General features: G+C 33.0%; 3 protein-coding genes across 3 annotated transcripts in view; all 3 read left to right on the top strand.

Annotated features, from left to right (window-relative positions):
* The first annotated feature begins 1,237 nt into the window (after positions 1–1,237).
* Positions 1,238–4,143, top strand: LOC148311798 (uncharacterized). The gene is made up of 3 exons (XM_088278364.1): positions 1,238–1,831; positions 1,906–2,179; positions 4,040–4,143. The coding sequence occupies exons 1-3, from the start codon at positions 1,238–1,240 to the stop codon at positions 4,141–4,143; spliced, it is 972 nt and encodes a 323-aa protein (XP_088134490.1).
* Positions 4,144–10,935: 6,792 nt separating this feature from the next.
* Positions 10,936–13,630, top strand: LOC148311797 (uncharacterized). Its single transcript, XM_088278363.1, has 2 exons — positions 10,936–11,772; positions 13,007–13,630. Exons 1-2 carry the CDS (start codon positions 10,936–10,938, stop codon positions 13,628–13,630), a joined length of 1,461 nt encoding a protein of 486 aa, XP_088134489.1.
* A 1,958-nt stretch (positions 13,631–15,588) lies between these two features.
* LOC148311796 (uncharacterized) overlaps positions 15,589–16,569 on the top strand; it is a 104,162-nt gene continuing 103,181 nt past the window's right edge. Inside the window, exon 1 of the mRNA XM_088278362.1 lies at positions 15,589–16,224. Within this exon, the coding sequence (XP_088134488.1) occupies positions 15,589–16,224 (636 nt within the window). The remainder of the gene's footprint in view (positions 16,225–16,569) is intronic.

Raw genomic sequence — 16,569 nt, 5'->3', positions numbered from 1 at the left:
TCTAAAATGACATTTTTTCCGTAGCGTGTCAAAAAATAACGTTTTTATATAAATGGTGAAACTAATTATAGGACGTCAATGTTTTGAACGCCCAACGTAATGAGTTTATCGAATAAACAAACCGATTTATGGTAAAATTAAGCGTAAAGCGTTAAATATGTGCTTTTTACAATTCATTATTCACGGTTTGTTTTGCTGTTTAAACTTTGACAGGTTGATAAAACTACGTGACTTCGATTTCAACAAATTGGCTCGTATCCTAGTCACAAGTCATCAAACTTCAAAAGTATCGCACGTGGAAAGGTGTTTGATGGTACCATATTATCAAATTTTTAGTTAGTAAAAGCATAAAAATATAACTTATTACTTTGTAGGTAATAGGTTTATTAATTTACATCTCAATGACCGCGAAACAAAACAGGAATTCATTAAAATGGTCTGGAAATATGTCTTTATTATCCAGCTGATATACTCGTACAACTACAAGATAGTTGATTCACAAGATGTACAAGAAACGAACAATTTGATAGATTATACAGATGTCTTTGATGTCAAACCCTATTTACAAACCAATTTTGGAATTCGTCTGAATTATATAAACCGTTATACAAAAACTATCGTGTTGATAGAAGCGCGTAAAAACAGTTCAGAAGACTCTGAGGACTCGGTCAGATTGAATTATTTTCAAAAAGGTCTTATAAGTCATATAAACAACCTAAGTTCTGTCTCGCTCGTAATATTTAAGGCCAACACCTTGACTAATATTACAAACGCAAGAGCGGTTTTGAGAAAACTTCAGACAGAAATTTTTATACTATTATTTGAATCTTTCGAAGCGCTCCGTGCGTCTATACAGCGACCAATGACAGTCTATGCTAATCACAACAGAGCTCACTTCATAGTGGTGGTCACCCTTATAGAACTTCAAAACAATTACTGCGATGTAGAAACAGTATCGCAAGCACTCAAGGAAATCACAGAAGAACATTTCGCATCTCTTTGGGAACTTTTTAAAATATTAGAAGTGGTTATACTATTGCCGTACTTGTGTAATCGTGTATTTTTGGTTAAGTACGATATTATAAAAACGAAACAAACGCTTAACGATACAAGCAGAGTGTCTATTTTTACTGAAGAATCGTTCGATTCGCTTAGTTTGTTACATGAATACAAAAATTTCAACGGCTATCCACTAATAATTAACCTCTTTATTAGAGTTCCTACGGCCGTCAATAAAATGCCACAATCTTTCCTGGAAACTTACTTGAGAAAGGATATTAAGAATACTGGAGATGTCGGAGGACTGGATGGATTTGTTTTGGGAAATCTCATTAAGAAATTTAACTTTACACCGATTATCAAGGCGCCGACGGATAATAGAGATTACGGATCTTTCAAAAATGGCACACCTACAGGCAGCCTTAAAAATATTATAAAAAAAGAAATGGACATTTCAATGAATGCGAGGTTCCTTCGAGTATACGGTACAGACGACATAGAATTTACTTATCCGATATACTATGACCAGTTCTGTATTTTGGCTCCCAAAGCTCAACGAATACCTCAATGGATGTCTATATTCCTCATTTTCAGCGTTGATGTTTGGGGTCTTATATTAATTTGCACCGTATGGTGTGGTTTTATCTGGTGGTTTATGAAAACTAAGATATCAGAGTACAATATCAATAGAAAAGATCCTCAGTGCTTTTATTTCTTAGACATATGTTTACTTTTTATCTCCTATCCTGTGACTTTACCAAGAATTTTTCAAGAAAGATTTTTCATAACTATGTGCTTGATATTTAATCTAATAGTCACCGGAGTCTTTCAGGTAAATTGAAAATATTAATCAGTGTAAATTCTCAAGTAGCTTGGATTTATTTATTACTTCTTTTTACATTTCAGGGACAACTGAGCACTGTTTACAGTACAACATCATATTATAAAGATATAAACACTCTTAGAGAATTGGATCAATCCGGATTGAAGGTAGCAACTACGAGCAACGCTGATATCTTCGGTGTCAACATTAGCAGTGTTGGAAACAGTTTATCTAAAAAGGTCATAAAGAGTAGTAATGTCTCTGTCGCGGAAGCTGCCAAAGAAAGGAAGACAGTCGTTGTAGAAAGACGAACTGACGCAATATCCGTCATAGAGCTTCTTTACACGAATAGGTACGGTGAGCGGCAACTTCACATAGTGAACGAGTGTCCCAGGACTTACTACATGTCGTATATTGTGTATAAGGGGTTTCCCTTCCTAAACCACATCAACAATTACATGGATAGAATATTCGCAGCGGGTCTATGCACTAAGTGGTATCAATTGACGGAGTATGCAATCCTTCTTAATGAAAAAATGCAGCGGATAGGCGAAGATGCAGAGAGAAAACTTTCCCTTCTAGATGTACAAACTTCCTTTTACTTCCTTACGATTGGTTTGATTGTAGCTTCACTATTATTTATATACGAAATAATCCAATTCAAGATTAAACACAAGCAAATTAAAAGAACTACTGAAATAGTTATGAAGATGCAACCGTTACCTTTTGTATTTTAAATAAAATTGTGAAGAAAATAAAAACCATAAAATAGATAAAAAATCTATTTTATTCGTCTAGATTAAAATATTACTTGGTAAATATCACTGTTTCTTTAAATCTATTGTAATACGTGTTTCGTTGCATTAATTATATGTAGGTAGTACAATATTTTTGGAAATAGAAGTTAAAAACTAAGTAAACTTTTAATTGAAAATGGATAGATATTACTACAAAGTGACTGCCGAATCTAATTACGAAATATTTTATTTCAATTAAATAAATTTTTAAAGATTGAAATGATTGTTTTAATATTAAAATACATATATGCGTGTATGGACTTATGTAAGTAAACATGTTTTTGATATTTCGATTAGCGAATGGTAGAAATTAAAGTTATTGCCGAAGGAAGCATGAGACGTCTGTCAACCAATTTGTCTGGAATACACCGCTCTTCTAGATACCCTGGAGCCATAGTATGTATTGATTTAAACATAAGTAGGCAGAGTTTATACTCAACCTATTCGCGAAAGCGTAACCAGTGCAGTTGGTAAAGTTAGTGGGGTGATGTGACCGAATTTAGAAATTCTAAAAATTAATCCCACTACAGCGATCAACACTGATTGCAGTCGAGTAATTTATTGTTTGATAGACCCGTGAATATACCGTTATAATAATGGACTCTAGATACTATAAACGCACTTATCAATTGACGAGCAGCATCAACTGGCAGATTCTTGCGAATGATTTTAATTTACCTTGGCTGATATATTATGGAGTTTCTCTAGAGATTTTTACTTAACCCCTTTCAACCTATGTCAGGATACAAAATTTTTAAAAACGATTATTTCGTTTGTCTACTTCTTCATTCATGTTCGCTCCCTCAAATCGTCTTCTAATCACCCATCACGTGCCATTTCCAGGGATTCCTTCCATATCAGCTTAAGTACTCTCTTATGGTAAAGAAAGTCCAAAAGAAGTTTCTGAGGTATCTCTACATGAGAGAGTACTGCTATTATCCTTGGCTCTACTCGACCGAGTTTCTCCAGGGCTTGCTTGGCTACAATAGTTTAGAGACTAGAAGGAATGTGTATTTGATTACGCATTTTTATCGATTGTTGCGCGGTATGATCGATAATCCTGAAATTATCCGGAACATTGGTCTGGATGTTCCCGATAGTTACCTAAGACAGCGTCGGCATAGATTGTTGCACATTCCTTTACACAGGACCAACCTACCGATGGTTATGCCTGTAGGAAGAGCTACCGATATGTTGAACAATATCTCATTGGATATTGATCTGTTCATGTGTTTGAAGGAGTTTTCCGAAGCGGGATTCTTCTATACCTTTAAAATAGTTCTTGCATATTTTCGATTTTTGTATGTATTTCAATGTATACGCTTTAATTTTTTTAGTTTGTAATGTATATGTTTATTGAAAATAAATAAATTGAAAATTGAAAATTGAAAATTGAAATTGATTTTGAAATTGAAATCAGTCCATCATCCCGATATTCCCCTAAATACAGTCAATGAATGGTCGTCAACGGTCTTCCGGAGCGTCCAAATCCTCGGGCTTGGAAGAAGATACACGAGAGGTTAAGGCATTCTCAGAACATTTGTTCAGAGAACACAGTTTGTTGTTGAAATAACACAATTGTTCACAAAGGTTTTAAAGGTAAGGTTAGATGCGGAATGCATCGAAACATAACACATCGTCAAAATACATCTTGAGAATTAGTGATATTTACCAAGAGAAATACAAATTTAAATAAATATATCCCTGTAAATACCCAGACTTCCACATTCTTCTTCATCTATGTTGAGATTACAAAAATGTAAAATAATTCCTAAGTAGAAAAACCCAGATTTGTTGTCACCCAAAAATGTTATGTGAAAAATATGTATACACATTTATATTAATACATACATATATATTTTTTTCTATGTATATTTAAGCTACTTCAAAAAATATTCTCTGCATAAAGTTATACGCAATACATTGTTGTTTTAGAGATTTTAAAAAACATTGCTTCAAAGAATTGTAAAATTAAGTACATTAGAATTACACACTTTATATTTTCATTATTTTCCAATTAAACAAGATTGATCCACAGAAATGCGTGGCCGGGTACAGCTAGTGATAAATTAGTTATTCTTCTAACCCTTATCCCCACCCAATGATGCATAGGGCACTAAATCGTATTGACGCAGTTTTATCTTGATCGCAGGAGTTATCACATGAAGGCAAGGTGATAACTCCTGCGCTTCAGGGATCTGTTCAGGATAATATTAAATAATAATAATAATTATTATTATTTTTAATTTAAAGAGAAAAAATTATATTTTTATTATTTATACAAATATTTCAATTTCGTACTATTTTGAATTATTAGAAATATGGATCGAATTGTGATAGAGTGGATACGAACCGAGAAACTCTGACTTAAGAGTCCGCGACACTAACCACGGGACCACAACACTAATATTTATTTTCACCACCTCCATCCTGGAAATCGAACCCGGGACCTCCAGCACGATAGCTAAACACGCTAACCAATTCACCACAAAGGCGGGAGTGATAAATTAAATTATCGATATTTCGGATTTTAAACATGCAAACAGAGATTCTTCAAAATTAATTTATTAAGTTAATTTAATTAATTAAGTGCGCTATATCTGATATTTCGCCCGATTGTGAAGGGTTGAATTGAGAGGGCAAGTTTAGCTGATTTGGTGGTTTCACGGTCTAATATCCTCCAAACACCGTAGTTATTTACATAAACTATGCTAATTAATAATAATAAAACCCTTATCCGCACCCCAATGGTGAATAGGGCACTGTGTCTTATAAACGCAGTGTTATCATGATCGTTTTACACATGAAGGAAAGGTTTTCAACCCTCCGCTTCAGGTACCAGTCCATGGTAGTATTGAATAAATATTACAGTGAAAAAATTACTTATATTTATTTTTACCCCCCTTGGGAATCGAACCCGGGACCTCCAGAACGGTAGCCGAGCGTGCTGACCATTACACTACGGAGGCGGACAAAACTATGCTAATTACAATACAATAATCAGCACGTAATGGTCAGCACGCTCGGCTACTTATTCGGCTGTTTATTCAAAATTACCATAGACTGGTACCTGGAGCGGAGGGCTGATCACCTTTCCTTCATGTATAAACGATCAAGATAACACTGCGTTTATATGACACAGTGCCCTATGCACCATTGGGGTGCGGATAAAAAATATGTGTAAGATTTATAATAAATTACCTGAAATATTCCAACGAAGAGCTAATTGAAGAACAAACAAAAAGACATGAACAATCTCTGGCCCTATACACCATTGGGGTGCGGATAAGGGTTCTAATATTATTATTATTTTATCATTACAATACTCGTTGAGTTGAGTACTAAAAACTGACGTTTATTTAAGTAAATAACACAACACTTTCTCAATATTTTGAGTGTGTCTATATTTTTATTCACAAATTCTAGATTTCCTCCACTTGGGATATCAAGATTTTCCTTATTGATATCTAAACGTTTATGATATTTTTTAGACGTTTTCTGGTATGATAAATAATTAGGAAAGAATTTTATATATTTTTTATGAAGGTTTCTGCTAATAAAAACTTAGTGATTTCAACCGAAGATGTCGCTGACGAAGAAGATCTTTTCAGTTAAAGCATAAATTCACATCCGAAATTAGAGAATTGTTGTTATCAATCATGGGTAGAATGGTGAATGTTACAATATGTATAAAGTAACACAATAAATATATACATATATATATATATATATATATATATATATATATATATATATATATATATATATATATATATATATATATATATATATATATATATATATATATATATATATATATATATATATATATATATATATAACATATATACATAAAAATCCCAAAGCGATTTTAAACTTGGAATTATAATAAATTGACTTGTTAAACTGACTAACTTCATTGATATTTATTATCTTGCCAAGCAAAAGTGACTTAAATGGCCCTCCTGAACATTTTCCGTTTTGTTAGTTAGTTACTTTCTCCTGTACGATTACGATATTTCAATTCATTTTCCTTTTAATTTACTGTTTTTGTTTTGATCATTTATGTTTCATCGAATTTTAAATAATTTTTAAACCATAGAGGTTTGCTCCCTAAGGGGTTTGCATTTTTCTTTCAAGATTCAGAATAAAGATACATACATAAATAATGAACTTTAGAATAATGATATTGTTTAATTAAAGTCCTAGTACATAACATTTTGAATTTAAATAATAAAGCCTTATCGAGGACTCGCAAAACATAAATTGTATTTCTCGAAATAAAATGAAAGGGATACTGTTATTTGTGACTAAGTATTATGGAAAATTATGTAAAATTATGCACTGTCATCTGTCCGTTCGCGCGAAGTTGTTTTCTCGTGGGAAATGGAGGTATTATATTTCTCAGAAGTCGTCTTGAATTTCAATTTGAATTACTCATCTGTATTATTTCGTATACCAATTCAATTTATGCCTTGATTGAAGAAGTACTACATTTAAAATTTAAGTATTTTATTGAAACACTTTCAGTACTATTTAACTTTACATATATGATTCACAAATTTCTCAGCTGATGGCGCCACTATCAGCCAAACTTCCAAATCTATAAAAAAAAAACTACTCGCATGTGAAAGGAATCCAAGATCATTACATGTGGTACAAGTTTAAAAAAATAATACTGCATGGGTCTTAAAAATTGGGCAGAACAGAGAACGTTATATTTACAAGCGTATAAAGTGAACACTTATTCTAAACAGGGTAGCTCTAAACAGGGCTTTGATGGTCCTGATTTCGGTTTGTGAGTAAATAAAAATACTAAACATATTTTTTGTCTTTTTTGCTGAATAATTAGAATAAAACCACAAATGTAATATTTGGTTTAAAAATAGTATTTTTTATTGAATGTTTTCGATAATTCTTTGTGGCACATTTTATAAACTTTTTCATTTTAAACACTTTTATTTTCGGTAATTTTTCTTACCAGTTTCGACAAAAACCTTGTCATCTTCAGTGATACATATATGTACTATCCATCCCATACACACATCCAGTACGTATCCATCCCTGAAGATGGTAAGGTGCTTGTCAAAACCGATTGGAAAAAAGTACCAAAAAAGTGATCAAAAAGATTTGAAGTTTTATTTTATAAAATTTAATGTAGCTTTGGAACCCAGTCTCCTCTATTCAATATCGACGAATAATGGCGGCACCCTTTGGTCGAACTCCTCATTTGTAATTAATAATAAAGCCTACTCGAATATCGTTTAAACGGTTGAGTTTACAGTGAAAACAAAAATGTAACACGATAGAGCCATTAGCGTCGAATTGTAAATAGGCCGCTTATAAATATCATGTCCCGTTGTAATCTCAATATTTATTTACAACAAACATAGCAGCAATGATTAAAAAAAATATATAATTAATATTTGAAGTTCGTTTAGTTTATAAAGCCTGTGATTTTGGGCCGTCTGCGCACTCTATTATTTGGTCCAGTACATGGTCTTGTCAGCATCAATTTATACGACTGACGAAATTCTTCAATTAGTGCTATATTTTACAAAAGGTGAGTTTAAAATGCGAGTTGTTTTCACTGAAAAAAAGTAAAACATTTAAAATTGTAAATGAAAACACATGTTTTTTACCACTAGAGTAATATTTATTTTAACAACTAGTATTGGAAGCTACATATGCTTCCATCTCCGGGTCTTAAAATAATATTATATTTCATGTTCTTCCGAAACTAGTCGTTAAAATAAATATTACTCATGTGGTAAAAAACAAGTGTTTTTACTACCAATTTCCTTATGTCTTACTACAAAGTGAATGTCGAAACAATAAATAAAGTAAAATATTTCAATCCCTAAAGTGGAAAACCCGAAGGATGATGTCCAAATGTGATAACTTAAAGCATAAATCGAGAAATTTGCTGTGTAAAATAAACTTGCATCTCACCACCCGACTCATCTAAATGACGACTAAAAGAATGTAATATTTCGAGTCGAGACGTTGAGTTCGAGTGAGTTTAATTCTTACAAACAAAATACATCTTAATAATATAAAAAATTATAAGAGGAGATAGAAAATGGAAAAAACCAACAGTAGTTAAACCGAAATTTTAAATGGAAACAAGACATTTTAAAGGGATTTGATTCTCATTTTGATATTCTTTATATTTAATGTATTTACTTTATGGTGAGTGATTTATTTTATTGTATTTTTACAAAAACGTTAGTAACGTTAGTATATAACCATTTTAACATCCTTAGTGCATGTCAGACTCGGACTTAAGTGCATATTGTTCTGCAATCCTAGTGCATGTTGGTCGATCTGTGTACCAAACAGACAAAAACACATAAGATAAACATATTTTGTAGTTATAAGTGTGTGAATAGTGTTATGGTAAAGACATCGCTCACTCCTTTCACCAACGTCATATATCAAAAAATTTAATTTTTCAGGAGATCGTTTTTAAAGTTTAAAAATATAATAAAATGTATTCAAAACAAATATCAAGCCACTTATTGAACTTTTTACTGTGAAACAGAACTTTTTAGGTAAAACCTGAATGTTATTTATCCATTTGAAAAATATTTACTATATTTCAAAAAACAATTAAACAAAAACTTTTCTTCAAAATGCAAAAACAACATTTTCTGCCCTGTAGCGGGTAAATATTAAGTTAAAAATATGTCGCTTTTACTGGGATATAGTTCATTTTCTGGGTATTCCGAAAACATGCACAACTGAAAATTTACGATTTTTGATATATGACGTTGCTGAAAGGAGTGAGCGACATGTAGTATTGTTTGTATCCTGGTGTTGTGATTATCTCGATGAAGAGACGAGTACGTATCGGGTTGTGGTCCCGTGGTTAGTGTCGCGGACTCTTAAGTCAGAGTTGCTCGGTTCGAACCCACTCTACCAGAATTTGATACTTATTTCTAATAATGAGCCGCTTAGGCTCACAGAAATAGTTTGAATTTGAAATTTTCGTGTAAATAATAAAAACACATTTTTTTTCATTTTTTCATAAAAAAAACGATAGATAAAAATCTTGGTGAGTGGTTATATATTTTACTAAAATTACTAACATTTTTGTAGTATTAATGTTTTCATGAAAACGTTATTATGTAAGTGAAAATGGGAAGAATACAGACAATGTTTAAGTTAATCAAAGTTTTAAGGTATTATATTATTACATTAATCTCCTATCCTAAAGCCTCTCACGTGTTTGGTTTAGTAATTGGTAGGTACTTCACTAAATCAAATAAGATTTCATCCCTTGAAATTTCCCTAACTTTTGTAAGTGGAATCCGCACGCAATTTCTCGGTAAACGTTACCAAGATACTTATGTCAACAAGATAGCTTTAGATTTAAATTCAAGAGAGATATTTTATCGGTTTACCAATATTATACTGACTATGCATATGAACACTACATTTATAAAATACAAGTGGATTTATTCCAAAAATAATCATTTATATTTTCATATCGAGCATTTTAAATTTCTAAATAGCTTTCTGGTATTATAATTGTCAGATGATAAACAAAACGAAGGGGTTATGGGATTTAAAAATATCTAATGCTTGTTTTTCTTATTACAGAAATTCTCGGTCATGGAAGTAAGCGCCTACTCTAGTACCTACTCGAGTACTAAAACAAATCAAATTTGATTTAAGAATCAATAAATATTTTTTCGAAGCAAGTTTACTCGCAGTAGTGCTTACACCGCCACTTAAAGTGGGATACAAAATGTAGACCAATTTATAAAAAAAATAACAATGTTATTTAAAGTAATACTTTTGTTTTTTATGTTAATTTGGAAGACATTTTTAGTCGAAATTAAGGCTTTTGACACTCCAGAGGTCCCAACGTGGCCAGAATTATTGCAAAATTTAAAAACTCGATTGAGATTCACGTCGTTTGTTCATGTTATACAGGGGAGTCATAATTTAGACGACAATTACGATGTGAGAGATTTTTATGGGTCCTTTATTTATTATCTTGAAAATAATGGTCCAAAAGCGTTTAATTTATATTCATTAGATGATATTCGTTCTCGCTATAAGAAAAACTCATCTTTGGCGTTCGAAAGAAATTCGAAAAATGTAATTTTTTTCATACACGAATCGTTACAACAGATCGAGGAGTTCTTTTATAGTAATCTAAGTAATAATGTGTTTGAAAAAACGTCTATCTCTCAGTTTTTCCTAGTGAGTATGGAAAGAGAAATTGACGGATCACCCTGTTCAATATCTTCAACGGAATATGTATTGAAGACAAAATATAGTAAACTCTTTCACACGATATGGGAGATGTATAAAATTGTTCATTTGTTCGCTTTTCTGCCACAAGTTTGCGATTCTGTCAGAATATTGATGAACGACCCTTTAGTGACGTGTCACTCAGAAGTCTGCTATAACGACAATGTGAAAGTCTTGTCTGACGAAGATTACAAATATCACAGTGAAAAATCACCAAATAAAATTATGAACTTTAATCAGTATCCTCTACGAATCAGCATTTTCCAGAGAGAGCCGACTTTGATATATCATTTACCTCGTTCGCTGAAGGACTCTTACTACGCCAAGGATATCAATAGCACTGGATATCTGGGCGGAATCGACGGATTCGTTACTGGGAACTTAGTAAAGAGATTGAATTTTACACCGATATTCTCATCCCCTTCCGACAAACAAGACTACGGGATGCGATTGGACAATGGATCTATAACAGGAAGCCTGAACGACGTGGTCACAAGGCGGGTAGACGTTTCTATGAACGCCCGCTTCTTCAAAATCTACAAGACAAACAGAATAACGTTCACGTATCCCATTCGAATCGAGAGATTTTGCTTAATCGCCCCGAAAGCGAAGATAGTCCCAAACTGGTTGAATATCCTTCTAATTTTTCACTGGAGCACCTGGATCTTCATACTAGGCACCGCGTTGATATTGGCCATCATGTGGTGGCTCTCTAAGACTTTATTTCTTTCATTTCCCGAAAAAGGCCACCCCACAGACTACCAAGCCATTGTAGACATGTTACTGTTAATCATAAACCGGCCAATCGTGATGCCGACAAAGTTTGGCCAGAGATTATTCATGTCTTTTTGTTTGTTCTTCAATTTGCTCTTCGTTGGAATATTTCAGGTAATTTATTATAAATCTTACACATATTTTTTTATCCGCACCCCGCACTTCTGGACTGGTACCTGAAGCGGAGGACTTATCACCTTTCCTTCGTATGTTAACGATCAATACAACACTGCGTTTATATGATGCAGTGCCCTATACACCATTGGGGTGCGGATAAGAGTTTGACCTTCACTGAGATTCCCCGTTCCGAGAGCACATTTTCAAAACTCTAATATAAATATATTTGAAAAGCAATTTGTTTATGACATGCAACCGAATAAGTCATGGCCGAAATGATGACATATATTTCAGATCTACGAGTACTTACCTCCATTTTTATTTTAAGAATAGCTCTTTTGTACTTAGTTTCGTTAATAAATGACTTTATGTTTATTGATAATAGAAGCAGGTTGTACAACTTTATCAGTACGTACATGGATTATTTGTTGCTTGTTAGTTTGTATTTTCTCCTGGTGATGACAGCATCTGTAGTTTTCAAAACTAATCGTGTTTGTATTAATACTCTCAAAGAAGGTCATATACTCGTATAAATGTTATTTAAAAAATATAATTATTTAAATCATCATGTTATTCCACAAAATTTATGCCAAATCAATAAATAGGGAAGGAGGACTGGAATGTCTTAACTACAATGAAAATTTTATATCCCGTAGAACGGGCCTACTTGAACTTTGATGTGTTACTTGAGCCCAGTACAAAAAAGAGATTTAAATCTGTATTTGGTCTACAATAATGAATGTATCTTGATAATAAGTGTCACCTGTCAGGGAAACAATGAATCATGTCAATACGTTCATTATTGTAGACCAAATACAGATCTAAATATTTTTTTTGTACTGGGCTCAAGTAACACATCAAAGTTCAAGTAGCCTCGTTCTACGGTACCTTTCACCTATGATTACATGTCCGCCTCCGTAGTGTAATGGTCAGCACGCTCGGCTACCGTTTTGGAGGTCCCGGGTTCGATTCCCAGGGGGGTAAAATAAATATAAGTGATTTTTTCACTGTAATATTTATTCAATATTACCCTGGACTGGTACCTAAAGCGGAGGGCTGATCACCTTTCCTTCGTATGTTAACGATCAAGATAATACCGTGTTTATATAATGCAGTGCCCTATGCATTGGGGTGCAGATAAGGGTTTAAAAACAAAAATGAATACGTATTATTACATTGAGAATATTTAAAAAAATATATTTATTTTTTATGAAAAAAAATTTTTTTTCAGGGTTATTTAGCTACTGCTTATACAACAACAAATTATTATGACGACATAAACACGTTGCAGGAAGCTTACGATAGTGGACTCAAGGTGGCGTCAAGTATTGACCACCTATTTGGATACGACGTCAGCCCTCTTTTAAACAACTTGAACAAAAGAATCATCTCTCTCAACCTGCCATCTATATCGATGGTAGAACCGTTGAATGTCTTCGCAGTTGAGAGAGATACAGATGCAAAAATCATGATTGAAAAAAACTACACCACGTTGAGTGGCGAGCCGAAGCTACACGTTGTCCAGGAATGTCCCCGATTCTACTACTTGAACTACATCGCCTACAAAGGCTTCCCGTTCATGTCTTCGATAGACAAGTTCTTAATGGAGGTGGACTCGGCAGGCTTGATAAACCATTGGTACGAGATCAACAAATATGCGTTGCTGTTACAGCGCAGAATGCAATACACGCACGAAAGCGAGTTCAAAGCCTTGACCATTGTTGACATTCAAACCGCCTTTTATGCCTTATTATTGGGCATTTTATTGTCACTGGTGGTTTTTGCTTTAGAAAGATTATCGCGGCATATCAAAACACGACGTTGCAAGAAAAATGTCGAGTTTTTAAGAAGTTAAGAAACTAAATAACTAATCTATTGGATATTTTATTGTCATTGGCGGTTTTTGCTTTAGAAAGATTATCGCGGCATATCAAAACACGGCGTTGCAAGAAAAAATGTCGAGTTTTCAAGATGTTAAGTAACTAAATAACTAATATATTAGATATTTTATTGTCATTGGAGGTTTTTGTATTAGAAAGATTATAGCGGTATATCAAAACAGGCCGTTACAAGATTTTTTTTTCACTTTTCAAGGGTTGAGTTGTTTAGTTTAAGTAACTAACTGTCTCTCTATTGGGCTTTTTATTGTCATTGGTGGTTTTTGTTTTTGAAAAAAACATCACAAACACGGCGTTGCCAGTTTTTTTTCTTTCTAGGAGTTATAAAATATCTCCTGAGGCTCATATGGTATATATGGTACAATGCATAAAAGGATTAAAAGATATATCAATACAGTAAATGGAAAATATTCGTAATATTAAATATCGCAAGAAAATTTGGAGTGTGTCCAAATTTTCCATCAGAAATTCTGGATTTGCTACTTTTAGTGAGTTATTTATACTTATATTTTCAGGCAACTTCTAGTGTGTAAAAAAAACTTGGAAAATAATCTTATACACATTTCATGAAGGTTTCTGATAGTAAAATAATTCTGATTTGAACCACAGATATCGCTGATGGAGTGACATGTATTGAATGTTTTCATTTCTGACTCAAAAAGAGTTCGGCATGTTTTTAAACTCTATTATATTATAAAATAATATTTTATAAAGGGATTGAATATATTTTAAGATAATTCACTCACCGTTTATCCTTTAAAATGTTTTTCTAATATTTTATTATTTTGTGGTACGTACGTAACGTAATAAGAATACCATTTTTCATACACGTCTTGTTTGAAGGAATAAACAAAACACTAGAAGACATCTACCATTGTAAGCTTAGTCAAAAATATACCTACTGTATTATCGTCGTTTAGACAGCTTGTATTTTAAAGCTTTTCAAACATAATTGAAAGTACGCACTCAATCTGACAATAAGAATAAAAATGGGTTAAGTTTAACGATTGTTTTATATACAATACGAAAAAAAAAACATTCGTTACCCCTTGTAATGTTTTTCTAAAGGGTGTTTTTAGCTGAAGTGGTTTCAACATCAAAATTGTCAAATGAAAATTGAATTTCTAGTCAATGAAATACTCTTGTCAAAGGTTGTTGTATTTCCTTTGTTGTAATAATGGCCTCGCTATGTAGAATACTCGTATATTTCGCGTTATGTTTTCCAACATTCGCTTATGAGAATAAAGGTTTTATTACGGAACTTGAACCAAAATGGCCTGATTTTGTTATCAATATCACTTCTCATTTAAAAATCACTTCGTTTGTGAACATCGTACAAGGTAACACTTTCTCGAATGATAATTACGATGCGATAGATTTCTACGAATACCTCATTAGATACCTCCAAAATAATGGTCACATATCGTTGAATTTACATTCTTCAGCCTTTATTTGTAACGAAGAAAGATCATCTAGAACGGTCAGAGGACGAAAGAAACCACAGAGGAAAATATTATTTATAATTTATGAATCATTCAATCAAATGGTCGAATCAATTCGGTCTGAAAAATGTCGTGTATTTAAAAATACGCCCATTTCATTGCTTTTCATAATAAATATGGAAACGCACATAAATGAAGAGCCCTGTTCGTCTGGCATCGAAGAAAATATTTGGAAGTCAAAATATAGCCCAGTATTCAAAACAATCTGGGAAATGTATAAAATATTCGAAATATACATTTATCTTCCGCAATTTTGCGGTAGAAACATGATATTAAAGAACAATCCGTTAGTGAGATGTGAATCGGGTGATTGTATCGATGATAACGTAAAAATATTGTCACTCGAAAGCTACCTTATACACATCGAAAAGTTTTCACATAAAATGATCAATTTTAAGCAGTATCCGTTACGAATGAGTATTTTTCAAAGAGAGCCCACCGCTATTAAAAACATACCCCGTGCTTTGAAGGATTCCTATTACGTCACTGACATAGAAAAAACAGGATATTTCGGAGGAGTGGACGGGTTTGTTATAGGAAACCTTATCAAGAGGCTAAATTTCACTCCAGTTCTCTCTTCGCCCACCGATAATGAAGACTACGGCTTGGTCGAACTAAATGGGTCCATTTCTGGTAGCCTCGGAGATGTTGTGAACAGACGCGTCGATATATCGATGAACGCTCGTTTCTTCAGAAACTACAGCACTGACCAAATCGTTTTCACCTTTCCAATAAGGATTGAAAGGTTTTGTTTGATTAGCCGGAAAGCCAAACGGATCCCAAAATGGTTGAATATTCTATTAGTATTTGACTGGAGTTCATGGCTGTTTATACTATGCATCGTGTTTCTGATGGGCATTGTATGGTGGCTCTGCAAGACTGTTTTGATCATATCTCACGAGAGAGGACATCCTCGGGATTATCAGGCCTTCATGGATATTATCCTGTTGATTATCAACCGACCAATTGCAATGCCTTCTAGATTCGGAGAGAGACTATTCATGACGTTCTGTTTGTTTTTCAATATACTCTTCGTTGGGATATTTCAGGTACGTTTAATTTATATTTTATTCAAAACATTTTGAGTGTGTCCAAATAATTGTTCACAAAATCAGGATTATCTCCAATTACAGGAGTTATGTTATGTTAAGTTAGTCTGGGCATTTACGGGGCTGACGACCGTCATAGGCTGGTTTAAGTGATCACTGTGTAACATTACCGATTCTACCCATTATTCTTCAATTATTCCATTTTCTTCTTCATCTTTGATGAGATGTAAAAAAAATTATATGAAAACAACTCCTCTAATTGGAGATAATCCAGATTTTTTGAACAAGTATTTGGACACTTAAAATGTTGAAAATAATAAGAATAAATACTCATAAGCTTTTTTT

Source organism: Brachycentrus maculatus, unplaced genomic scaffold (assembly GCF_059751285.1).
Source record: "Brachycentrus maculatus isolate JH-2025_06_01 unplaced genomic scaffold, ASM5975128v1 h1tg000056l, whole genome shotgun sequence".
Classification (NCBI taxonomy): domain Eukaryota; kingdom Metazoa; phylum Arthropoda; class Insecta; order Trichoptera; family Brachycentridae; genus Brachycentrus; species Brachycentrus maculatus.
This window is presented reverse-complemented; position numbering and strand designations above follow the sequence as displayed.